The sequence below is a fragment of the Aptenodytes patagonicus genome, chromosome 3 (assembly GCF_965638725.1).
Source record: "Aptenodytes patagonicus chromosome 3, bAptPat1.pri.cur, whole genome shotgun sequence".
NCBI lineage: Eukaryota > Metazoa > Chordata > Aves > Sphenisciformes > Spheniscidae > Aptenodytes > Aptenodytes patagonicus.
Genome location: NC_134951.1, coordinates 71,254,225 through 71,281,424, shown reverse-complemented (window position 1 = coordinate 71,281,424; position 27,200 = coordinate 71,254,225). Strand labels below are relative to the sequence as shown.

General features: G+C 38.6%; 1 protein-coding gene across 2 annotated transcripts in view; it reads left to right on the top strand.

Moving 5' to 3' along the window:
- SNX9 (sorting nexin 9) overlaps positions 1–26,838 on the top strand; it is a 63,982-nt gene extending 37,144 nt beyond the window's left edge. Inside the window, exons 6-18 of one of the 2 annotated variants that reach the window (XM_076333789.1) lie at positions 301–451; positions 1,911–1,995; positions 2,818–2,943; positions 3,237–3,354; positions 6,098–6,228; positions 7,658–7,761; positions 10,185–10,288; positions 13,020–13,097; positions 19,275–19,351; positions 20,232–20,321; positions 21,821–21,935; positions 23,377–23,468; positions 24,794–26,838. In XM_076333789.1, coding sequence (XP_076189904.1) covers positions 301–451; positions 1,911–1,995; positions 2,818–2,943; positions 3,237–3,354; positions 6,098–6,228; positions 7,658–7,761; positions 10,185–10,288; positions 13,020–13,097; positions 19,275–19,351; positions 20,232–20,321; positions 21,821–21,935; positions 23,377–23,468; positions 24,794–24,841 — 1,319 coding nt within the window. In that variant the 3' untranslated portion in view covers positions 24,842–26,838. Of the gene's footprint in view, positions 1–297; positions 452–1,910; positions 1,996–2,817; positions 2,944–3,236; positions 3,355–6,097; positions 6,229–7,657; positions 7,762–10,184; positions 10,289–13,019; positions 13,098–19,274; positions 19,352–20,231; positions 20,322–21,820; positions 21,936–23,376; positions 23,469–24,793 lie in introns of both variants that reach the window. The other variant, XM_076333788.1, reaches the window with a different exon arrangement.
- Positions 26,839–27,200: the final 362 nt, after the last annotated feature.

Here is a 27,200-nt window from a genome sequence, read left to right as displayed (position 1 = left end):
AACATGGAACACTGTTGAATTCATCTTAACACACCAGCATCTCTTCTTTCCTTTTTCCTTTTTTTTTTTTCTTCCTTCTCCCTCAATGGATTTCTAGTGTAGCATTTTGCAGGTTGTATTTGGTGGGGATGGTGGTAATTGAGGAGGAATCATTAAAATAGAAGGCTGAACTAGCTCTTAATATATTTACCTTGTTGATTATTTGTGTATGAGTGCTGAGGTAGCTGCTTCTGCTTTTAAAGAGAAAATACTTAACTTTCTCTCTTCTCTACCCCCATACCCCCTCCTGTACTTCAGCAGCTGCTGATGACGATGATTGGGATGATGACTGGGATGACCCAAAATCAACTTCACCGTCTTATCTTGGTTACAAGGAGACTGAGGCACCAGAAGCTGGGGGGGTCCAGCGTGGAAATTCTCGTGCAGCTGCTATGAAGTTACCACTTAACAAGTAATGGAAAATGCGGGGCAAATGTGTATATATTGAAGAGAATTGGAATTTGTCAAGATGTGTAAATATGTGACCATTCAACCTTCTTGAAATATGCAATGTAAATATCACAGTTTTGGGGTGAAAGTGGAGATGGATTTGTAGCTCAGCATTCTCCCTGTGTGATCAGAGAACACAGATCCATGAAAGCCTGAAGGTACATGACAAAGCTGTATAATTTTTGGAGGTGTTACACAGGCAAATGACACTTTTGCAAGGTCTGAACTTCTGGACCTACTGGTCTTTAAAATTTAACGGTCTTCAACGCTATGTGTGCTTAGTGAAAATGAAAGGTGATTGATGGCTTGTCCATACAGCAAGACCAATCAGACATGCTGCCCCAGAGTTCGTGAGCAATTTGAGTTGCTATGAGTGGGGAAAAGTTGTGCTCTCCTGTGTCTGTCCATCACCCAGGTTGATTCTTGAGCTACAGAAAGCTCGATTTTTAGATAAAAATCTTACAATAGCATGAAGCTTTGTCAGGGTTATACTAGCATTCTCTCATGTTACAACTTAATATTTGTTTATTCTAAAACTACTGTTACTCTGAGAAGCTACTGGGTGGTAATCTTTAAGGGGATGAAAGCAGAGTGGAAAAGGATTGTAGAATAATGGTCTCCTTCGGTAGGTAACTAAAATTAACAACTAGTCATGCAGAGACAGTTGATTTTGTTCATCAGTGGAGGTTTTGTTCAGTTTTGCAACAGTACCTTTGCATCATTGTGGCATCTACTTTTTGCAAACCCATTTAGTATAACCAGCATAAACATACGTTATTTAAGAGCGTTATTTGTCTGTGAAGTAAGTCCTACTTTACTCCCTGTGTTTCTGCAAGCGGGCAGTAAGTTGGCAATACTTGAAGGGCTAAGTATCTTCCTAATTAGAAAGAGAACCACCATTTGCTTTTTGTAAGACTTTTTACACAGACTTTAAGGACATTACAGTGATTTTTTTGTGCGTGTGTGGTTTTCTTTCTAATTGGTGGATAAATTATTTAACGTAACTCATGTTTAGAAGCACTTGATAAATCTGCAGTTCGTCGTTCTTTCAGATGATCGAATCCTCATTATCCAAAATGGCAGGATGGTGTGCATGAGCGTGTGTGTGCGCATTTCCAGAGAGGGTGGATGGCAGTGGAGTGGCAGATAATACTTTGTGTCCTCCTGTTAACCTTTGCTCTCATGGGCTGCAGAGTACAAATAGCTACTCTGCCTTGGAATTTGTGTATTACACAAATAAAAGCTGGAGGTCAGTAGCTAAAACTTTTCTGCTTTTTCAGGGCAAATTGTTGGTTACGTAATCCACATCAATTTCTTTCTACACTTGAGAAGTACTAAGGGTTTTTTCCTATAGTGGTAGGTAATTCTGCATATGTCAAGGGAAGGAAAATAAGGAATAAACTGATCACTTTGTTTGTTAGATTTCCTGGATTTGCAAAACCTGGGATGGAACAGTATCTGTTGGCAAAGCAGCTAGCAAAACCCAAAGAGAAAATTCCCATAATTGTAAGTTGGATGTGTGTGTAGCTTTTGTGTGTGGGTGGTGTGGTTTTTTTGGGGGTTGGGGGTTTTTGTTTTGGGGTTTTTTGTGGTTTTTTTTATCTTCCCCACCTTTCCCTTTTTCCCCCAACCTAACTTTTAGCCTCAGGGTTGCTATATGTATTTGGGTCAGAAGAAACTGATACTGAACAGACAATTAGAAATAGAACTGTCATAATAAAACTGTGTACCATTTAAGTATTTTTAAAGTTGTGGTAGACTATATTTCAGAGTCATGTATCATTGAGGGATTTTTCAGAGTTAAGTCTTAACTCCTCCTTTCTTCTAAGTGTGCTGATTTATTTTTTTTTAGTACTTTTTTTTTCTCATGCTGGATTTGCATTACCTGTGATCATGAAAATAAGCCTTTTTGGGATTGGGAGGCAGAGCAAATGCATTATACTGTCTATTAGTTATCTAGATAGTTATCTAATACACAGGAGCTACATTCATAAGGTTTGCAATATTCAATCATGATGGTAAGGTCATCTTCTGATCTGAAAAACAAACTCTTCTAGATATATGCTGTTATAGTGAAATGTGGTTGAAGTAGCAATCCCCAGAGTTCACTGCTCCTTCGCTATTTAGGAAAAATTGTAAAATACAGAATAAGATAAACACAACTATGGTCAATTATCTCTGGTTGCAAGGAACCCCTCTATTTTCTGACTATCAAGCTCTCGCTGAAATCAATGGAAACTTTCAAGTGAAGAGAGAAAGTATTTGTTTCTTTGTTTGCAGCTGGTACAACATGATGTCTTTAAAGATAATATTTGCAATTTCTTACAGATTGGTGATTATGGCCCAATGTGGGTTTATCCTACCTCTACATTTGACTGTGTGGTGGCAGATCCCAAAAAAGGTTCTAAAATGTATGGTCTGAAGAGCTACATTGAATATCAGCTGACCTGCACTGTAAGTGTATCTGAAACGGGATCTTCTCCCGCAAATATGGGTAATTTGTACAGATAAATAATGCAGTTTGTGTGACTTGGTAACAGGGTTGTAAGAGTAAGTGGTAGTTGTCACGCTTTTTTCTCCAAAGAGTTACTTTGTTCTAGCATTTCAAGTTCTTCTGCAATTACAGATTCAAGACTCTAAATCATAAACTTTATTTACATTCCACATATTTACTATTCTGGTCACGCTTGTTTCATGTCACTATCTGTAGATGCCTGTCAAAATTCAGAGTTGTGTTTCTCTTACAGAACACTAATCGGTCTGTCAACCACAGATACAAGCACTTTGACTGGTTGTATGAGCGTCTCCTGGTTAAATTTGGATTAGCCATTCCAATCCCATCTCTTCCAGACAAGCAAGTAACAGGTAATTATTCCCAGTTGTGAATTCATGGGATGGGAAATAAGGAGATCACTTTTTTACAAGGTTCAGTTATTTCTTACTGTTGGTTTTTCCCATTATTTTTGAAGAAGGTATCAAAAAACCCTCAACCTTTCACCATTCAAAACTTATGATGAGTTGTGATGGCCTATCTATCGATAATAAAATATCAGCACTAAGAGCATCATTTCAGAACTCAGGTTTACTTATCTAGTCCAGTGATTTAAAAAAAAAAATAAAAATTGAAAACAAACAAAACCCCTAGTTACTACAGAAGAGAATATTTATTATTGGAGAGAAGAGATAACTGCTTATGTTCCATATTTGCTGATTGTCTGGAGAAATGGTTTTTGAGGGGGTTTGGTGGGTGGGTGGGGGATTGTTTTTTCTTCTGCATTTGATTGTAAATGTGTTATGTTGTAGGAGCTTTGAAGCAAAGCTCCCGGAGGAAAGGGAGCACCCCCGACAAACTGGGTTTTTTTGCTCACAAGTAAAACATTGCAGCTGTTTCTTCTGTTGCTCAATTTCACACTTGATTTAGAAAACATCTTTCATTTGTATAACCTTCTGCTCTGGTTTGATGTCAGTTCAGCTTGACCAAACTCTCTGAAGCTTATAAAAGTGGGATTGGACCCTTTAAATGCTTGTGAGTTCAGTCATTGCAATTGAATATGGCAATGCCTGGGCGTTTTCAGTAGTCTCTGGCTTCCTTCCTACAAGGGTGTGCTAGAGTGCATGTGAAGAAAAGAATGGACACCTCCTATAGGAGGAAAATGCATTACTTTTGCCTATTTCCACTTGTGTGTTTTCTGGTAAGATTTTCATACAGCCTTTAAGACAACCAGCCAAAACCAAACATACAAAAGCCGGCATGTCGCCAACCATGCGGCTGTGGGCATCACTGAAAATGCAGCAGCTCTGCTGTGTTTGAAGAAAGCTAAGCATTGATGCAGATGCTGGGAAAATTGCCGAGGAAACTGAAAAGTGAGGAAGCAACTTCCTCCCCTCCCCTTAGTCTCATGTTTAGAATTCAACGGTATTTTTGCTTAAACATGTGCATGTGGACTAAAAGGAAACCAGAAGACCTGATGGGATCTCTACATTTTATTGTAACTGTATTTTAAGAGTCAAGAGTTTGGCATCACAGTTAAACCTTGCCTGTGGATTTCAGTCTTCCGGAGTCTGTGGGAGAGGACAACTTGTCTCATGCAAAAAAAAAAAAAAAAGCATGCCCCCTGTTTTTTGTTTTTTGGTTTTTTTTTGCTTAAACATTATGGGAACTGAAAAAATGGTGTTTATTTTTCATTGTGTTTAGGAGGCTTCTTTCTGACGACTGTTTAGAAAAGTATTTCTGTCCATTAGTCTTGGCAAAGCAAGACTCTTTACAAATAGACTGACTTTGCTCAGGATCATGATTTTGCTGGTGATGATATGCCTAATGACCAGCACATAACTTCCAAATGTTACTGTTCCTGTTGCCTTGCATTCCTTATGCTGGCAGGAATGCTGCAGAGATTTCAGTGTAGATTAAGGGTGGAACAAGGTATTGCTGCAGGTTATATAATGTCTCTTCCATAGTAGTTGATTCCCCCCCCCCCTCCCCCAGCTAATTTGCAGGAAATATACCTATACCCAAACTTCATCTCTCACTAGTTGTGTTCTTCACCTGTTAGTCTTGCTAGTTTCCATATTTGCAATTTAAAAAAAAAAAAAAAAAAAAAAAAAAAACCACACACAAAAAATTCAACCTTGTGGAGCTGCTGCCATAGTAACTATACAGTGGAATTATATTGAAAGAGTACATGTGTTCAAGGTTTGTCATGTGCGCTGCTATGGAAATTAGAAGAGTTGGGTGCTGGAGGAATCTCTCATTCCTTTCAGATACATCCTATTCACTGTATACTTTAGAAGTCTGACCTCATGCATTTTTTTTAATTGGAAAAGATTCCCTCAAGAAGACAGTTTGTGCTAAAACTAAAAGGTTCTTGTAAATACATAGTGATGATGCACTACTGGTTTAAAAAAAAAAAAAAAATTGGTTACTTATTTAAATAGCTTGTGTTAAAATCTCTTAACTACCAAAAAAAAATCAGTCTTACATGTATGTATTCTAACTGGTTTATACATACGATTTATTGAGATTTTTTGAGGGTTTTTTCCCCCAACACATTCATTTACCTATATAGAAATATGTTTATGGGAGGTGCTGCTTTAAATCTGCTATTTGTATCTGAGTAGTCCAATTTCAAATGCTTTGTTAGCTAGGACATGACAACTTGGAAAGCAAGTAGTTCCTTTTTCTCCAATGTTTTTGAGCCTTACATTGACCAAGGATTTACCAGACTGTATCAGAAAAATGTCTGCATTCCGAGCCTGTGCCTAACTTCTCTCGAGTCATCTGAATACCTAATTTTTCCACCTGAAAGTTTATTAATATTTTTTTTCCCAAAAAAAATTTGATTTGAATTGTGCAGTGGATATTATGGGGTTTTAATATTTCCTGACTATCTTTAAAAGGAGGAATACTCTTGGTCAGTAACCAATATACAGTAATTTAAGGTTCTGATTTGTCAGCATAATGTTTCCTTCTTGTAAGTTCTGAGTCATTTAATGGTTAATAACTCAGCAGATGAATTACAGATTCTGTTTTAATTTAAAAAAAAAAAAGAAAAAAAACACTGATGGTACTAGAGTAGAAATGTAACAATTACTGTTCAACGTATAACAGGGCGCTTTGAAGAAGAATTTATCAAAATGCGTATGGAGAGACTGCAAGCTTGGATGACGAGGATGTGTCGCCATCCTGTTGTCTCAGAAAGTGAAGTTTTCCAGCAGTTTCTCAATTTCCGAGATGAGAAGGTAGGAAATAAAGTTCACACACAGACTGAGATTGAGGAATTGCTCCCCCCCCCACCATCCCCCTTCGAACTAAGAGTGCAGCTTTGTAGCCTTCTTATTTGTCTGCCCCCCTGTGGGCAGTAGTGATGAGCTGAAAACTGCTGGGTTTACTAACTGGTTTAGCTGATTGATCAAAATGAGGCATAAAGTTGCTTGTGTGAAATGCTATATGCCGTTCCAACAGAGATGTGCTCTTTAAAGTAGCTTTGTTGCCAGTCTTTTAAGGACAGTTTGTGTCCTCCAGCAGAACAGGAACATACATAACTCTTTTTTTGGCTGTTGCCCCGATCTGTGTCTGTTGGACTTACTAATTACTGCGGTCCTCTGATTGGTACTGCTTTGCCAACAGAAGCTACTTTGTAGCAGATCTAGGATGTGTCTGATCTGTATTATATTTATAAAACTCACACCCCACCCCCCCAACAGTTTTCACTGGAATGGATTGTAGTAGCATTATGTGCAGTCTTACCTGATATAACCAGCCCCTTTTTTTTTTTTTTTTTTTTTTTTTTTTTTTTTAATTCCCATGCCCCCTAAGAGGTTTTAATATCTTCACCTTCAGTAAATAATGGTTTCTTCATGACTGAACTCCAGCTTTGTTACTAATTTGGGTATCTACTGATGAGGAAATAAACAGGAAAACTCTGCTTTCTCCTCAAAACAGTCACACTTCTAAATACACATAGATTTTGCTGAAAAAGTAAATGATCCTTGGAGGTTTTTAAGACTAGACTGGATAAAGCTCTGAGTAATGGTCATAGCTGACCATTTTTGAGTAGGAGGTTTGACTACAAACCTCCTGAAGTCACTTCCAACCAGAATTGTTCTGTGATCCTGTAAGTAGAGGCTTAATAACATGGTAAGTAGCAGTCCTAATGAAGTGCTATTTGGATGGCCAGTGGAGAGTTGTGTAATTGTGCTAGCTAGTCAGCAGTTCTTAGTAGCTAACTTATGGACTGATACAAACAGAACAGATGTTGCAATACATGTGGAATTTTTAACCTTTTTATCTGTTCCCACTAAGAACTTAGTATGGCAATTGCATAATGGTCTCATGATCTTCTTGAGTAGCTTCTGATATCAGCACTATCACATGTGCAGAGACAGCTGAATATAATTGCTCTTACACAGTATTTCAGTAATATACAAGAAGGGTCTGTTTACCCCAGAATCTAGAAAACGAAGTGCACAAGGAGGAGGGAGGGAAACTAAGAAACCTTGGCCCCACTGAAACTTTCATTTAAAAGGTTTTAATTTGTGGGTGGTCTATTGATTAACTGTTCTCCTAAACATTTCATTCACTGCTTAAGTAGATGCCCTTAAAGATGCATGAACAGTGGTAGTCAAACTTTGTCTTCCTGCCGCCCCCCCCCCCTCCTCTTTCCTCAAGGAGTGGAAAACTGGAAAGCGGAAGGCAGAAAAAGATGAAACTGTAGGAGTCCTGATCTTTTCTACAATGGAACCGGAAGCTCCTGACTTGGACATGGTAGAAATGTAAGGTGGTTTCTTTTTGCGTGGACATTATGCGTCTGGATATACAACAGATACTGAGCTAATATGAAACTAGAATAGTAAGCGTGCACATATATTCATGGATTTGAAGAGGTACTTATCAAGGCAGAGCTGAAAAATTGTTTGAATATGAGATTTTCATATCGACCCCTCCAAAACTTGGTGGAACTCCATGTGATGTCTCTTTGACTTCAGTGGCTGAATACTGATGCTAAAAAGATTTATGCAAAACTAGTTGACGAGGTAGAGTACTGGCAGATCCTATGGAGTTATGTTTTATATATATGTTATATATATGTTTTATATTTTTAAATGGGTTACTACATTTTTGGGGTATCCTTCTGGAAGTGCAAATGGATATGTTTATATGTTATATATACATACACTCTTATGTATAGTTCTCTTGGTGGTAGACCTTTGGGTTTCATAGAGTTAAAGACTGGATTTACTCTGCAGCCTTTTTTTCACTCCTTTAGGCTTAATCATTTTTCTTAGAAGATATGTAGTATGCATGACATGCTTTGCTTGCTGTTGTAGAACGTAGAAACTCGGATAATGTATTGTGTCTGAAACTGGATAAACTAGATAGCAGTGTTTATAGTGGCAGAGCAGTAGTGTACCTACACCTGGAAATAGCCCAGCATAGGCTTTATCCAAGTGATGCAGTGCATATTAAGGTGCATATAATAGCTGTGTGGTAGCAGTTCTGTACTAGTAAAAAAGATGGACATTTTTAGGTCACTTCCACTTCAAACATGAGGATCTCAAAGTTGTCTACTTTTCTTAAGTGATGTTTTATATATTCCAGTGGTATAAAAGCTGAACGGGTGAACCAGAGGGATGATTTTGTACGTAGGGTGCAGGAGAGAGTGCGTCTGTACTATATACAGAACCCTGGCAGGAAACAACCAGCATGTGTTCTGCTTAACGGTTTGTCCTCAAACAGGGTGAAGGCAGGCAAGCAGTCTGTGGGGAACACTCCCCAGAGGGTATTGGCTCCTGGGCTGAGGCTGGCAGCCTGGGGTGGTTCTGGGGGCCTATCTCCAAGCATTGCAGGGGTGGCTGTAACACCTCAGACATCCACGCCGTGTTCCAGTGCCTGGGAACGTCTCAGGGTGCTGTTAAAAAAGTGTGTATGAACATAGTCTTGAAAGCCATTACTCCTGTAAGTGGACAAACCAGCTTGTTTAATAGTTCTTAGGTTCTTCAATGAAAAGATGCTCTTTACTGAAACAATTTTGCTAGTACTCTGGCAGTCCTGTGTCATCCTGGTTTTGATCAAAGGATGGTAACCCTGTGGTGGTTCATAAACTTTTTCTGTGATCATGATACCGTAAAGTATGAAGTACAGAAAATTAAAAAGGATGGTTTGCTACTGGGAAAATTGGAGTAAACCAAGGGCCTCTTGGAAAGCCCAGGTTCTGTTTCTGTGCAAGTAACTCTTTGGGTAGGGTTTCCAGCTGAGGAAGGAGGTGCCAGTGGGGGAGTGGGAGCCTCTAGGTGGTTGGGCCACAGCTGGAGCTGCTGCCCTGGCTCTGGGGAGTCACTTAGGGTTGCCTTGCTGTGAGAGCTGTCTCATACAGGCTTTGGCTGTAAGATCTGATGCAGTTTGAATAATGGTCATTGAAAATTAGAAAATATATGTCTAATTTTCTTTTGTAGAGTTCACAGAGCAGTGCTGTGTATGCAGTGCTGTGTTAATGGAAAGCTTTGATAGCTGCATGAAAACATGCTTAAAGAAGGGTAAAAAGGCACATACTAATTCATAATTCTCTTTTGAGCATCACTGACTTTTTTTTTCCTCTCTAACACAACTGAACACAATGGTATTGTCAACATAATATAAAGTTATGCATATATATTTCCCTAGAAGAATTGCTATATTGATTTTTTTATTCACCTATTTTAGACTTTTAATAAAATATCTGGAACAATTATTTTCTTTATATTTGTTCATTGTTGTATGAATTTTGCTACTTCTGTTACTCTAACATCTACTTTCCTGTCAATGTGGGGGTCCTTCTATTTGTGTTAAGTGCTCTAGGGATGCATTTTCCTCACATCAGAATTTGCTGTTCTGTTATTATCTGATCTCGCTGGGGAGGATATTTAGCTAGTAGCCTTTTTTTTTTTTTTTTTGAAGGTAACTAACTATAGTAAGAATGATAGTCCAGTACCACATGTTTAACAGAAGGGGAAAAATAGAATAAAAAATGCCTGTACCTGAAGAGGAAAATTCTGACCTCAGTGAAATGACAGAGATTTCAAGGAGTTCATTTATTTCTCTGATTTTTATTTTTTTTAAGACCTAGTTGACACTACTAAACATTTCAGTATTGCATTGAAAGTTAGCATAATGCATCTGTCAAAATGCTTTTTGTTTTTGCTTTTTCCAAATGCCACAGAGAACAGAAATGTGATGCAGTGGGTAGGTTCACCAAAGCAATGGATGATGGAGTTAAAGAGCTGCTGACAGTGGGACAAGAGCACTGGAAGAGGTGTACAGGGCGTAAGTGTCCCTTCTGAACTCAGCAGTCATTTCTGTGTTGCTTTTCTCTGTTTTGTTTTGGTTTTTTGTCGTTTTTGTTGTTTATAATTCAAGGCACATCTTAAAACTAAAGGAAAAATCCTAAATTATCATGAGGATTGTATGGCATGCTGGCTGCTTTCAGTGTCTGAGAGTATGAATTGTGCAAGTTTTTTTTGTTTCTCTCTTTTGGGTTTTTTTTTCTTTCTCTCATAACAGAAATATCTGGTCCCTGCCCATAGGTTTAAAAATATTAAAAGTTAAATAATTCTAGTAATCCAGCTAAAGCCCTTGTTGGACCGGTTCTCATATTTGTCATTTATCTACACTTTAGTGTCACGGGCAAAGTCGACTGGTCTATTTGATGAAATCATAAGTGATTGCATTTTATTAGCCCCTTACTTAGGATTCTTGCATGCCAGGAGGAGTGATTTAAAGATGAAATTAGTTTAAAAAAAGAAAAGAAAAAACAACTTGATTCTAACTTAATCTTTAGCCCAATTCTTTTTCTCCTATCTTGTCTCTTCCTTCCCACAGATATTTAGGGTTGCAGAACTTCACACCAAGTCCCTATGACTCTGCCTGGGCTCTAATTTCCTAGTCCACAGCAGTGTTCAGTGTTTGTGGCCACCACAAGGCAGCTATTGAAAGGAAGCAGGTACTACAGCTGAGGATCATAATAAGAAACACTTCAGGGCAGGCTGTAGTGTCTGGTGACAAAAGACCTATCACATAAATCTCCTCCATCTTTTTCTTTCCTTTTTTTTCCTCCCCCCTTCTTTTTAACTCCAGCAAAAAACCATTGTTCCCAGACTCGGGAGTAAGTACATCTCCTGAGTTCTCTTTGCTGCTTTCTAATCTAACACTGCAGTTGAATATCTTGGGGCTGACCGGAGGGAATGGGAAGTATAGAAGCCCAGTTTCTTCCGGTAGTGATTGCATTAGACCTTAGTATCTGTAGGGTGTGAACCTTAAATTATTTACATTTCTCCACTTTGAATAAGAGGGTTTCCTTCTACACATCACTGACCCTCCTGCTGGTCAAAAATAGTCTAACACAGGACACAGCTCTGACAGCGTACAGGTCTCACTTCACCAGGAAATGATACCGAGGGGGAAATGGAGGGCAGGGGAAGGAATAAGGTCCCTCAGATGAGACTAGGAGAATAGCGTTGCTTTGCAGTTACAGAAGCAGTGATCAAATTCACCATAGTTAAGGGCTGGCTGTGACTTGTGCTTACAGTAGAAATTCAGTATTTTCTTCACTGCTAAAATCTCCCCAAACTTATGATACTAGTGCTTTAGGTATGGAATGACTCTTCTAATACTTAGAGCTATTAATTAGTTAGCATAAATGCAGTAAGTCATATGTGATTGTGTTGAAAATTTTAACTTTTAACTTTCCAGACATTCATACTGAATAGAAAAAGGAGACTGGTAAATCAGGACGTGCAAAACTGAAGAATTTCAGTAGTCTCTTAGGTTTTAAGTTCTCTGTCAGCTCTAGTCCCAACTGCTAGTCAGAAATATTTTTGGCACTTCCTGAGCAATAGTTACATGCATTCCATTCTATGATATTTAAAATGACCGACAGTGGAAACTTCTTAAATGCAAGTGAAAAGAAACCAAACATTCTTCACTGAAGTTTCCACTGGGAATTCAGTAACAAGTTAATGGCTGGTAACAGAACTCCAGTACTCTGAATGGTACCTGTTGTATAAGAAATACCAGTTATCATAAATAATCTAACTTCTGGGCAAGAACTTGATCAAAGATAATCAATAAAATTATGCGGTTTGGAGGGTTGGTTTTTGAGTTTTGTTTTTTGTGTTGTTTTTTACCACACAAAGCTGTTCCTTTGTGAAAATCAGATTGTGTGGGATGCTAGAGCAACTGAAAAAACTATTTACCTGGACTATATACCCTCTGAATACCAATGTTTGATAACAAAAAGCGTACCTACTTGGGTTTTTTCTGCTTCCATAGATAGCTTATAAAAAAAATTGCTTTCACTTTTCAGATTGCTTTTTAGGCCTCTGGGGTGATGGTATTCAAAGTGTTAATAATGAATGCACTCATAAATCACAGCTTATTGACTTCATTGTGATGAAGCAATTTATGCATACGTTTTCAGTAAATAGATTATAAAAAACAATTTTATTTTTCAGATACTTGCATCAATTTTTATCCCTAGAATAATCTTGGTTTCTGGTGCCTTTAAATATAAAATCCATGATTTGAGGAGAGTTTAGGTATTATAGGTCTGTATAATAATCCCCTCTCAAAATATTAATGAGATCTATTCTCCATATCACTGCAGCACTTCCCCCTCTCCCCCCCCCAACCCCCCCCAAGGAGGATGAAGTCTTGCTCATGAGGGGGAGGAAAAAATCTCACTGTATGCATAGGAAGACTGAGCTAGGAGTGCAGTGAGATTTCTTTTTTTTTTTTCTTTTTTTTTTTTTTTTTTTTTAATGGCAGTCACACAGTTTCCCCAACTGTTTGTGGCTTTCAAGAATCCAGATTGCAATTGCTTTATCCAGTTTTGGAACGTCTGTAGCAGGGGAGGGGGTAAGAATGTGATTGTAAATGCTAGTTGTTTTTGACATCTGCTTCTATCAAGTTTTGGATATGCTGCAGATTTAGTCTCACTTACCCTTGTGGGTTTTTGCTTCTGTTTCCCTCCTTTTCCCTATCCTTTTTCCCCTTTCAGCACTACCCAAGGAATACCAGAAGATAGGAAAAGCATTGCAGAGCCTGGCACTGGTCTTCAGCACCAGTGGATACCAAGGTACTTCTATAGCTTCATTTGTACTTTATTTAACAAAAGATATTTTAATTACATCATGCTACATTTTTTTGCCAAAGATCTTAATGCTTTACTCTTTGAACTTTAGATGTCAAACACGATTCTGGAAAAAATATTAAAAACTTGTTTCCCTGTGTGTATTATGAGGTTTTTATATTCTAGTCTGCAATTTTGTTTTCTCTCGCTGTATAATCATGTGGTGGGTTAATGATGGCGGTGGAGTTTATCTTGATCTCATTAGTATATAACCTGGTCACTGACCTGACTGACAAAACATGCTGTAGCATTTCTTGTGATATCAAAGGAAAGGGGAGAAAATGTGGCCTTGAAAATATCTGTCACAGAACTATTGTGTGACTTACTTCATGAAACAACAACCCCACATGGGGATGGAAAACTTATTACAAGACTTTTGTATACCATTATGTGGGCTGGAGGGTTGGCTACTGTAGCCTTTTCTTACTTGGCTATTTCACCTTTCCTTCTCCTTCATGAGCCCCAGAATAGAGCCTGTCGTGTTAGGTGTGAAAGTTGTGGGAGGGAAAAGGAAGGCATCAATTGCTCAAAGTTCTCCTAAAATGTAGTCTTTAGGCCAAACATAAAATCCTGTTTTGATATGTTAAGTTCTGCTGATGTTTTCCAGATAACTGGAAAATATTTCCTCATATCCCAGAGGGAGCTAATTGAGTCCATTTTCTTGGGGATTCTTTTGTCAAATGTGTGTTTTCTTTTTTTTTTTTTTTCCTAGACTTAATAGCAAAATTGCTCTGTTCTAAAACCTTAAATGTTATAGCATAGAGGCTTCCTGAAATCTTTCCATCGTAGAACTTTTAGTTGACCAGTACTTACTCTGACTACTCATCTATCCCTTGCTTTGTACTCTTAAAGCTTTTTGCCCCATAAACCATGTATTAAAATGCAACCACTTTTGAAACTCAGGTTCTCTGCTGCTGGTAACACTGGAAATAGGCATAGTCCCTGTAGTTTGTTCTCATCTTTGTCCTGTACTTCAACAGGATGACTGCTTAGTTAGAATTGGAGCATAGCATGTTGCCTAAAATGTTACTTTTGGATGTGAGAACCAAGTAGGGGATTTGCATAGTTATGTACTCTTAGCATGGGTTAGAAAACTGTAAATCCTAGCCAGATACAATCTGTAGCAAGAATTCTTGAAAGGACTGAAAATTGCTTGAACTATAACACACGTTCTTTTGCCAGGGTAAAGGGAAAACAATATGGCTTAAAGCTAAAATGCAAAATTGCAGCTCAACCTTACGAAGGAAAGCTTCAATTTGATTTCCAGTATCTTCAAATGGTGTGAAAAAAGAGATCCCATGATGCTTGGGAACAAGGCAAGGGTGTTTCTCTTTGCTGTTTGCCCAGTTGTACCTGGTTGCACCCTAGTATCTTGCTGAGGAAAATGCCCTTCCCGCTGATGCCTTTGTCCTGATTCCATGTATTTTGTTCTTTTTAATAACTGGTACACCAGTGTATTTTTTTCAGAAATAATAATATATGGGATTCTTTGGTTTTTAATTTGAGTTCCCAGGAAGAGAGAATAAGTGCAGTGCACTTGTTGCTTTAAACGTCTTCATCGCTGCTGCCCTCACTCTGTCCTGCCTGCTGTTGGTGTACCATTTCATTTGATGGTTTGCCTGAGGTACAGGTCTGTGGATTAAGCAGACTCTATGCAAGAGACATAAGGACCTGGATTTAAACTGATAGGATGCAGCTTTCCTGATCTCAGTATTTAAAAGAAGGCACTGGACCTGTTCCTTAAATGAAGTACTAGCTAGGCTGAGTATGGGGTATGATTTTTCTGGACCATCGGTAAAGAGGAATGGCTCCTTCAGCCATACTTAAAGGCACTCAGTTCAGTTTCTGTTGGGAGCTGAATCTCTTCATCCTTTTTTTTGTTTGTTTTTGTTTTTTGTTTTAATACTTGAGTTCTGGAAGTTTAAGCATATAGGCCGCTGAAGATTGCAATGACTGATTTGATGACACGAACATTTCTAGCTCCTAGTAGCTGACTTCTGACATACTGAATACACTGTTAGTTGGTTCATTTGCAGTTAGGATGGGATGTATCTACTGTCCTTACCTCTTTTGTCAGTGCTGCCTGCTTGCTCTGCAAAGCCTTATTATGTGTGGTGACTGTCTACTGCCTTCTTTTCTGATTTCCAGTCTAAAATGTTTAAGATTGCACTGGGCAAGATGCACTTGTTAATCTGACTCACTCAAGCTCGTTTTCTTATGCTGCCAAATGAGCCTTATCAATTAGTTGCCAGCCACAGTGCATATTAGGAATCTGTCCCCAGTATTTGCAGAGGCAAGGGTACCTTTAAAATTATTAAGGACATATTGAGAGGTTCTCATTTAACTTGGCCATGGGCCTATGTACTGATCAATTTTAAGAACATGTGCTTTGAAAGTATGATCCTGCTGTAAAACCACAAACAGAAGTGAACTAAAGGAAAAATTAGATGAGATTCACAAAGTATGAAATCAGTTGTGCAGAGTTCTACTGATAGCATTGAAGCTGGCACCTTTCCCTGAAACTTCTTGAATTTCAAAAGCATAAGAAATAATGCTGACAATATCAACTCTCAGAAGGCATGAACAATCAGATGCCTGTCATCTAATATTTACATCCACAATGTGTGAAATAAAATTTGTTGAATTAATCTGTTCCTGAAAAATTGGAATTTTTTTAATGGTTTGGTCAGCTAGACGTGTACTACCAGATCTAGATCTTTCCTCTGTCAGTTAATACTATAAACAGTTGGACTCGATGATCTTAAGGGTCTTTTCCAACCTAAATGATTCTATGATTCTATGGTCCAAAAATGCATATTGGACAGTTCCAGAATATGCCTGGAAGTGGCTTGCAGCCTGACACTATGTTGCCTATCCTATTGCATCATATGATGCTCATAGATTAACGCAGCCTTAAATAGCATGGCTTCTCTTTTGCGGCACCAAATCTGGGTGAGTCTTTCTCCTATATTAAGAGAATGTGAATGGTGGTGGTATGCCATTCAACCATAGTAAGATCTAATCCTACATCACCCCTCAGGAATTTTGTTAGGCAGTTACATGCAAGTTTCACTATCCTGCCAGCTAGCAACAGGCACATCTTGTCTTCCAAGCTGCTTGCGTGCTGAAGGTTATCAGTCTGAGGTGTATTTGTCAAGAAAAATCTTGCCACAGTAGTTCCCTAATACATCAAACTTGATCTTTTTCCTATTCCTGGATTCTGTTAAAACATGCTTTGAAAGAAAAGAAAAGAAAACAAAAACACTTCTTGACAAAAAAAATCTGCTGCCCTAATCCAGCCTTACAGAATATTAGTTCCATCAATATGCCTGGTATATTCCCTCAGAGGTGATAATCACTGGCATTTACCAAGCAGTTGAACTGCTAAGAGATGCTCTGCTGAACATCTCCAAAAGACTCCTCGTAGTTTTACATCTTCCTTCATCTCCCTATGATAGCATGCAGGCCTGTAAATCAATGAAAATATCAGTCTCTCCTCGTCGTTAGGTTAAAATATCTGTAGAATATTACTGGCCATTTTAACTGGTCTTTTTACAACTATCTTTAGTCAACGCTTTTAAGCCCTCTCTGTTTCTCGTGGGGATATATGTAATGTACCCTGCCCTAATTTTGCTGTAAATGTCAGCAGCATGTGGGGCTTTCTGCTTTTCCATTGATTAAAGAACCCCTGACATCCTGGTATATCCTTGCACTGGGACCCAGCTCAGCTTTCACTGCTTGCGTTAAGAAGCCCATTCCCAGCTTCGCATCGGTTCAGAAGCTGAGAATGCTAGAAACTTGGTCTTGTCCAAGTAACAAAACTCTGACCAAAACCCATGCTGCCAACAGTGATTGGGAGCAATCTGCTGCTGGAATTCAAGTTACTCTGACGGGTGAGCATGTGGGGCGCATGCCGTATCTCTGACAAGGTGGCCTGGTGTAGGGAGTGAGCATGGCATGACACTGCTGGTAATGTGTATTAGAATTTGGAGGGTGCGGCAGGTGAGAGATGAAATCTGACTCTTGAAGGCTGCCCTGGCGCTACCTGAAAAAGAGATTGTAGAAGAAAAGGATGCAGTGTGAGGAGCTGCAGATATTCTTCTACCATTTGTGTGCCCGCCTGTTGTCGGGATCCACTGTCTGGAACAACTTTTAAATATACTATCCCTTAGCCCTACTTTTGGAAGAGTGTGAATGCCTCTGCTAGTAGTAGAAACTTAATGCACCCTGTGCCTTCTACAAGCTGGCTTTGTGCCCTGCTGCCCCCAAATGGAAGAGGATAGGTGTTGGGAGGGTTTGTCTAGGTTCTTAGGAGCCCCAGTCTATGAAGGTCCTTTGAGTGAGTTCTGCACAAAAGGGGAGGATTTTCTCTTTCTACTCAAATATACATACTCTTCCTCTTTATTTTTGCTCAGATAGGAAGAGTCATCGTCTTTTATGGCATTATGAAATGAACAGCAACATCTAGACCAACCTGGCTTCTGACTCTAATTAAAGCCACACCATGTTTTGTCCCAAAATCTAGGAGTCAGTTGCCTAAGCAGCAGTTGCTTCAAGGTTACTTCTGAGCAGACATGGGGGATTCTGAAATAATTTCATTATTTCAGTCTACCTGAAATAATGAAATTGATCTCCCCGAAATGTTTTTGTTTTACAACAATGTGAAGACATCTTCTGAATTATGTACCTCTTAAATCTCACAATGGGATTTCATGTTGTTTTTATTTTTATTTTATCCAGACAGGCTCAAATAGGAGAAAAATAATGTATTTCTTTAGCAGTGTTTGTGTTGCTGGACTTACTAGTTCTTAGGATCAGTAGCTTTCCCTCAAAGCTTTTGGCTTTATGAAACCAGTCTAATGGAAAGTAAGAATTGATTGATAGAACTGAAGCAACATTCAGTCATTACCTTGTTTCCTTTAGGACATGCTAAAATGAAGGAATCCTATCTAATAAATCTCTAACATAGATTAGTCCATATGTTGTAGTAAAAGAAGGTACTTTAATGTTAAAATGAATCATTAATGAAATCAGTGTTTGGTAATTTTCAATTAAGTCACTGATTAATGTCTATGGAATAAATCAAAATGCTTGTAAAAGACTAACTGCTGCCTAATATCAAGACATGTCTGAAAGGATGAGAAAAATCATTTTTTCTTAAACTGATATCCAATATCTGCAAATTATACCTTCCCCTTTCTCTGCCTCAATTTGCTTTTCGTACTGTTGACTACATGCTTTGGAGAAGCTAACAAGGATGGAAAAAACCTGTGGTGTTTTGGGAAGGTGAAGTGGCCTGAAAAAAACAAGAATGTAAGGCTTGTTTCCATCTTTGTCCCACATAGCCATGTCCTGCTAGTAATAGTGTTATGAGCGCTTGTGGTGTTGTCTAGCTTAGGATTTGTGGTGATGTCTGTATTTTTAAGTGTAATTTGTGGGGCCCTTTGGTCTATTTCATATGATGATGAAAGTTAGAAACTCTCTCTCAAAAGCAGCAGTTCTTACAGAGCTTGAAAATATTATCCAAGAGTTCCCTAAAGGGTCAGAAATCTTGTTGGCAAGGAAAAAAGTTAGTTGGCCCTCCTTCTGCTTCTCTGACCTTCTAACAGTTACGGTCCAGGACTGTTGGAGAGCTTAGGGCTAGCATCACTGCTCCATAAGGCATTGTGGAGAATTTACTGCTTATCAGGTATGAAAATAATTTACTAAAAATCAGAACAGCAGGTGTCTCTTCAGCTTTGTTAGTCTATCTTCTAGTGTCACCTTCCTCATTCTCCCTTCCCCCCCATTCTGGTAGGCTTCCTGTTGCTCCGTGTGGGGGAATACCTGTGTATTTAAACTACATATAATTATGAAATGTAGAAGTGAATAATGTAGTACTATAGTAGAACAGTGTTTATGTGGTCGCTTTAGCTTTCATTTTCTACAAGATCTTCAGAGTTTTTGTTCTTTAATGGTATAAAAACTACTATTATTTTTCTAACTTCTTTATTACTGCTGGTTATAAAATGATGACTAGGCATTTATTATTGTAAAATAAGCTATTTTAGATATTTGCCTTGAATCAAGGCAAGTTTCTTACTGCAATTGACTTACTGTAATTTGAACACTGTTTGCTTTTAGGAGAATCTGATCTCAATGGAGCAATAACAGAAGCAGGAAAAACCTATGAAGAAATCGCCAGTCTTGTAGCAGATCAGGTAGGAGTATTATGAATGCATTTGCATTGCAAATGAAATTGCTACTAATACTTTTAAATGCACTTTCATCTTCTTTTCTACTATGTGTCAACTTAAGGGGGATGTGATGGGAGGGCATTTCTCTTGGATCAGAAAGATCGCGTTCTGGTTTCTAAAATACTAAAATGATTACTTCCTCTTTAAATGTGTTTGTCTTCTGATGTCAGTGAGCTGTCTTCGTTACTGATACAAAAGAATGAGATTTAATCAAGGATAGGGTTTCTACCTTCCCCCTGCATTCCCCAAATGTCTACAGGATCCAGATCTTGCTGCGTTTCATTGTCTTGACATGCAATTGCCTGCTTCAGTAAAAATCTAGCTTAAATAAATCCTGACTGGTGTCAGCATTCAAGTCATAAATTGATGTTTAGTGTATTAAGCTTTAAGTCTCCAAAACGCAGATCCTCTTGATCTCAAGGTTGTGTCTGGAAGTTCTTAGAACAGCTTTCCAAGTCAGCGACTAAGGAGATGTACCTGTGCATCTACATATCTGTATATGTAATGAGATTGTTGCTTGATAGTGCTATTACTAGGACCGGTAACTCCTCTTCAGTGAAAATTTGAGGCAAAACCCCTCACTTCATAAGCTAGTGTTGAGTAAAACAAAACAGAGGCATCTGCTCACACTAGTGCTCAGTACCTTACTCCAAAGAGCTTATATTTTAATAAGGACCTTTTTAAATATGAAAAACTTGCAACAAACAATTAAGATTTTGGTTTGGATTTTTTCTATTCTTTCCTTCCCTTTTTTCCCTTCACCCTCTTTTGGCATCATAGTTTCTTTTCTGTGATGTTAATATGCCACAGATACTTTTACTAATGCTTACACTTTGTTTATTAGCCGAAGAAAGATCTTCACTTTTTGATGGAAACAAATCATGAATATAAGGGATTTCTTGGTTGCTTCCCTGACATCATAGCAGCTCATAAGGTATGTGAGGGGCCTTTCCTTTTGAGGGTTGGGCAGTAGGAAGATCTACAGCAACAAAAGCGGTGGTATGGTACACTGCATTTGTGCAGCAGCCTGGCCCCTGCTTCCAGAAACACTGAAAGTTTCTGTGAAACTGGCATGTTGATTTTTAAAATAAAAAGTACTTAGAGAGGAGGGAAGCCAGAACTTGTCTCGAGATTTGAGAATATCATGAATGTCATGACTTTCTGCTATAGTAGAGCACTAGAAGCTTCATGATTTTCTTCAGGTTAACTTCATGTCCCAATGTGGTGAATAGCAGTAGTGTAAATCTGTAGTATTTGAGTCTTACGTGGTAGCTGATACTAAACCATACCAATATTGTAGGAAAAATTGTGTACACTTACATGGCTAGCTTCCTGATATGTGATAAATAATCATGCACTGGCTAGAAGTTTCTTTAATATTAAAAAATAGAGAATAGAGCTAACTTGGGGGGGGGGGGGCCACGATGACACGGGACGACCACCAGCAACAAAAAACAACCACTTTGTTCTCTGTAACGTGAAAGCCATCAAATAATAAAGCAATAAATTTAGCATTGTGTGTAGTTTTGGATATTCTGCCTTTTTTTTTTTTTGGTCCTAGAGTTTTCATTATGTTCATGTACCTGTTGTAACATATTTCAGGAAACTAAAAATTTTGAAGTATTAAACAAGTACACAAGTTTTTTGGGTGGGGTTTTTGGTTGGGGTTTTTTTTTTTACCACTTGAAGTGTTAAATGTATAAAACAAGAACATACTTCCGAGAGCAACAAAGATAAAAGCATATCAGATTTGTGTGTTCTTTCTTCAGGACACTTACAGTCCCTCATCCCACAGAATCCTTGGGGAAAAATACCATAACAGGAGAAGAAATGTTTTTAAAACTTGAAACATAAGCCTACTGCCAAGAGACGTGTCAATAGATTCTCTTCAATGTTGTTTGGCACAAATCCATTGTGATGGGGGAGGCATTTCTTTTTATGCTTGTTGTTGATGTGACGCAAGGATTTTCCTGAATCAAAAGTTATAAATTGCAATGAGTTGTAGTCTCCTGGAAAACAGTTTCTGTTGTCTCATCTTGTATAATGTGCAAATAAGGTTCTACAGGCATTTGATAGTTTGAGGCTTTTGGATGTCTGTTGTGTTGGTCAGCTGTATTTGAAACTTGGTCCTTTTGTCCTTTCTGTATATATCCTTGTGTATTACTGCCTTTACCAAACTCAATTTGCTAGGGACTGTGTTCATGCCTGTGTTTGAAGTCACTTTTTGCAAGCCGTCAGGGCTCTTGAAAGCAATAGAGTGAAATAACAAACTTGGGGTGAAAATGTGGGAAGGCAGAATTGGTCATTGTGCATGTGTATGTATATGTATGTGTATAGCGTGCAAGCTCAAAATGTGGCCAGTGGCATTTCAGATGACTATAAAGACCTTTAAGTTGACTACACTCTTAATCTTTCTGCATTTGGTTTCTACAGGGAGCAATAGAAAAAGTGAAGGAAAGTGATAAATTAGTTGCAACCAGTAAAATAACGCCACAAGACAAACAGAACATGGTGAAACGTGTGAGCACCATGGCTTATGCACTACAAGGTAAACCAAATTTGGGGCTAAATGGCAATGCTGTAGACCACTGAAGGACATCTCTTAAGTAACAGACTTTGAAACAGAATCTTTGTTCTACCAGGAGTAATAATAAGAGCTAGGCATGGTTATGTTTTGGTTTGGGTTTTTTTTTTTTTCCTCCTCTGTGACCTGCTTAGATTTTCCTAAAATTGCAGTTATTTTGCTATTGTTTTCTTTCAAATCTCATATTGCTATTGCAAAAGATACATGTTTTGGAAATGCAATTAAAGGAAAAAAAAACCACAAAAAAACCCCAACAACCAACCACCCCAGCCCGATTCTTTCACTTTGAAGTGATAATGGTTCAAAGAAAAAACATGGGCCCTGGTGGAGGAAGCAGTTCATCACGTGCTGACTCATGGTTTAGTCAGACATGATCCAGTTGAGATTCATGTTCTTGTGCATAAGATTTTATTTCCTGGATGTTCTTTGAATGAACCTTTTCCTCTTTAGGTTAGAGATGTTATAAATATGAGACGTAGCCCACTGCACTTGAAAAACCGGGAAAGTGAGGAGTCAGGGCTCAGTCCTGCAGGATATCGAGCCCTTAAGTGCATCCTGTTACTGACTTCAGTGGGACTACTCATTGCTGAGGGAGTTGCATCTTCTTTAGCTGACTTAAAGCCAAGAGTACTCAGTATTTTACAGGACAAAGTCAGAGCAGCACACAAAAATGATTTTAAAATCAAAAAAGAAAACTCCCCACCCCCTCCTTCCTGGTCGCAGTGATGCAAGAGGACTGTGCTGTATAAGTGGTCATCATGGAATAGACCTCTAGGATGACTTTTACAATCTAGAATATTTCTTCTCCTTCTATTGGTATCTCAAAATATATTTAACTTTTTATTTCAGCCATAAGCTGTGATCTGGCAAGAGATGCAGAAAGTGGTGAAAGGTGTCATGGATTCAATAATGCTGTTTCTCAGGTTTCTACTGAAATGGCCTCAGTCAAGAATGAGTCAAACACTACTGGCTGTATCTTTTTTTTGAGCTAAATATTTGCAGCTGTGGCTTACAACTTGATATCTATACTCTTGGAAATCTGAATGTCCTAGCCAAATTCTGTTGGAAACACTTCAGGAAAGAGCAGTTACCTCAGCAGAAGAAAATCCTGCTTGTATTCTTTATCAAATCTTTGTACACCTGAGTATTGTAACAAGAACCTGGCTTTATCCAGGAATTGTCCGTATTTTAGCAGTGAGTAATTGACACCCTACCAGTTTTACAAACAGTTCCATCATAACTTGAGTGCTGCAGGCAAAACAGGTTGTGGAAGCATGAGAACAGTAACTATGCTGGTAGGGCTGGACACTGAGCTTGTTGCACAGTAACTAATCTGAACTGAGTGAAACTGTTCCTAATTACGAATGCTTCTCTTAAATAATTTGCCTCCTGGGTCTAATTGCAGCTGAGATGAATCACTTCCACAGTAACCGGATTTATGACTACAACAGTGTCATTCGTCTGTATCTGGAGCAGCAGGCACAGTTTTATGAAACGGTAAGATGTAGTATTTCAGTGCCATTTTCCTGGCACATACTGTGCTGCTACTTTTTATAAGAAATACTGACAGTATTTAATCATCTTTTTGTATGAGCCTCTCCCAGAGAGCAGATATTTGAAGAATTGTACATATAAAAAATGAAAGGACAAAGAATGAGTTAAAATATTTTCCTATAGATACTATTCCTACATTCATGACTATGTCATATTAGACCTAAAAACCAGTGTTGGAAACATTATTGTTGACAGCTTGATTTTTTTCCCCCCCAATGCCAGCACTAAGGTTACAAAGAATTTTAGTTCTGTGATATGCAGTAAGACAGACCTGCTGCACTGAATACAACAATAAACCGTTTGAATGAAACTTCCCTCCCATAGAATGGGAGGACGAAGGGAAGCTTCTGTGACTTAAAGCCTGATGTATACAAGTGTGGAGCAGGGGGGACTGGAGTGGTTTAGGTGACTTATTAACTCTGAGCACTTGACCTACAACCTTAGTTCTCATTTAAAATTGTTCTTACGCATGTATTCGTTACGTTTTTTTTAAATGAAACCTGAGAACAAATTTTCTAATGTGATATGCTGGTAAAACCTGTGAGTTTGTGCTGGAAGCTGACTTCTGTCACTTAAAGGAGTAATGTAAGCAACTGGTTACCCTTCACAGCAGTAAAAGGTGCCAGTGGGGCTTCAGAGGTATCTTCAGTGGATGAGAACTTCAGGTCCCCCATCAGGTCACCTTGCTCAGTTTCTCTGACACATCTGATGGGGTTAGGCATAGGTTTCTCCTTACCTTCTTTCAGTCTCTTGTCCACTCTATCCCAATTCTTCTGGTTGCAGCCTTACCAGTCTCCTTGTACCAATCCTTTCTGCCCCACTACAGGGACCAGATCCATGTTCACACGTTGGGGTGCTGGCTACCATGAGAGGTGTGGGGCGAGCCCAGGAGCTCTGTTCTGATGTGTGGCCTTGTTTCAGTAGAGAAATGAATTTCATGAAAAGTCTGACTTTGTTCCTGTAGCCCTCCTGCATAGTGCAGTGCTTGATAACCTAATAGGCAGGATGACAGCCCTGCCTACAATACTTTCTCCAACACAGCCTGAGCGGTGAAAGCACAAAATGAGCAAGGCAGAAAAGTGTATATACGAGAAGAAAAGTCTTTATAATGGAATGCTTTGAGACTCCTACATATACAAAATCTGCAGTGAAAACTGCAGTTTTTCAGAAAATGAGGGAACAACTTGTTTAATTTCTTAGCCTGCAGTCTTATTTCTGCATAGTATAAAGTGACTACATATTAAATATGTTCTGTTTCTTTGTTTCAGATTGCACAGAAGCTGAGGCAGGCACTCAGCCGCTTTCCTGTGATGTAGAGAATAAGGAGTAGTCAACAATAAAGAACAACTCTGAAGTGCTTTTCTGATTTCGGGGCAATGCCAATAAAAACTTGTTAGCCTTTGCCAGCCAAAAAACCCACCAAAAAAAACCCCAACAACAGCAAAAATCAGTTGTAGAAAAAAAAAAAAGAATTATTTAAAATTTTACTTCATCGGCCTAAATCATAAGATTAGGGTTCTCTTACCTTGAATGCTCTCCCATTTGTAACATTATTTAAATAAAAACAGCTACATAATGCTGTCAGTTTAGGGATCTAAATTATCAAACTGATACGTTGCCGTGGACTTCATGCAGACTTGCGTCTATTAGATGTTCTTCCAAAAACTCTTAATCAACATCAGAGTTACAAATTTATATCTTTTTTTAAAGAGGGAAAGCAGACAAGCTTGAGAAGATGACTTTAATACTCATTATATTCAATTCAGCTCTCTAGAGATTCAGTAGCCAGGAGGAATTATATTCGTATATGTTTCTGGTACATGTTCGTGATAGTCTCCTGAATGAACACGTTGTTCTAAGTTTTGCTTCCCATACGCAGCCATGGCATACCGCTCCCATTATGACTTCTGGTAAATATCATTCATTCTTTTTTATCTTCTAACTAAATCTCGTACTTGTGGCACAACACCTCAGAGCTTATGTCAGGCTCTCTTTCTCGCTATGCACTGTATAAAAAGACAAACAAGGAAAGAGCCATTCAGGAAGGTGTGAAAAACAGTTTTCCATACCAGCACTTTGACGCCCGCCCGACGTTATGCCATAAGGCACTGGTGTTCCTCAGTGCTGTACAGGGCCAGCTTCCCTTTTACCCCTCTGAGAGTTTGAAGTGTTTCAGCAGAGGGGACACCGCCACATCTAACCCAAACTAGTAGAAGTCCCCAAATTCCAGCTAAGCTCAGGTCTTCATGTAGTAGTATGGTATCCTATTGGCTTGGGTTTACTTTTTGTTACCTTCTAATGCAAACTAAAAGGTGACAAAAGTACTGAATATAACATCATTAGTTATCACACAAACTCTGTGCTTTGATCATCATCTCTTATCACGTGGCCCGGTGTCCTCTTTCATACTACTGAAATATCATTTGAGGCCTGGGCTTTTCAAAACAAAAAAGCCACCACCCTGTTCACAATGGGCACCAACTACAGTAATTCATTTCATGCCATAAGCAAGCAGAAAAGCCAAAATGCAGTTTTTGCTAAAATGTGCCTAGAAAATACACATTTTGGCAAAAAATAAAAATTTTTAAAAAGGCATTTTACCAATAAGCCATTCTAAGTGACGGGTACAGCCTGCTGGTTGAATAGTTGCCTTACTCTGTTTTGCATTGGTGTTACTTTTGTGCGCTAGAAGGAAAATCTGGGTCTGCCTGAATAACCTGAAGCCAAACCAAACAAGACTAAGCCTAAGTCTAGATGCTTTTCAGTGTCACGGGTTTTGTTCACGTTTTATAAACCTTGTCTTTTTCTCCTCCCAATCTTAGGTGTTCGCTTCCAAAATTCCATAGCGCAGTGTTGTTTGATACAGCCATTTAAATATGTACAAATTGTAAAGAATGTGTATAAATGTTTTACACCAAATGTAAGATCTGCTTGCATGTAGAAGCAGCTTATATAATAAATTGTTACAATGTGTACAGTAAATTCTGAAATCACTTTTTCAAGCCAGCATTTTTTTAGCATTTGTATATTCACTTTTTGGTAATGAAATGTCTTTGTAACAGACTCTTAATTTGGGAGGGGGAAGGGGGGGGTGTCTTTTTACCAATCTTTAAATAGCTCCATGTGCACTAAAGTTGAAGGTTCTTCATCTTGAATAGATTGTTTTGGAATCTAAGTGTAAGCTGTGCATTCCCAGTGCAGGGAAGCTATGACGCTGTGTCAAGAGATGCAACATTTTGGCAAAAAAGAAAAACTGTTTAAAGACTTCTAGTAAAATGAAGTTAAACTGATAATAAATATTTATATATATCCACCAGACTATTTTATTTTTTTCTTTGGAATCATCACGTTGCTTTTCAACAGGGTGATGCAGTATGAGGCAAACCCTCCTTATAGCTTTTCATCAGCTTGCACACACTGGCCAGCTGAGGAATGAGAAAGCGTCCATGTGTCTTCCATAAAGCAGGCATCACAACCGAACGGTATAATAGCGCTAGTGACTGCAAACCAGCAAAGGCTATGCATATGCTGTAAGCTTTCATTATTCAGGTCAGTCCAGCTCGTAGTTGATGGAACCCTCCTGACTGCAAATAAGTAGTAGAGCACAGCGCTACTGTGTGTTCCTGGCTTTGTGTCAGCATGCTGTTGACCCAGAATAGAAATTAGATTGTCTTC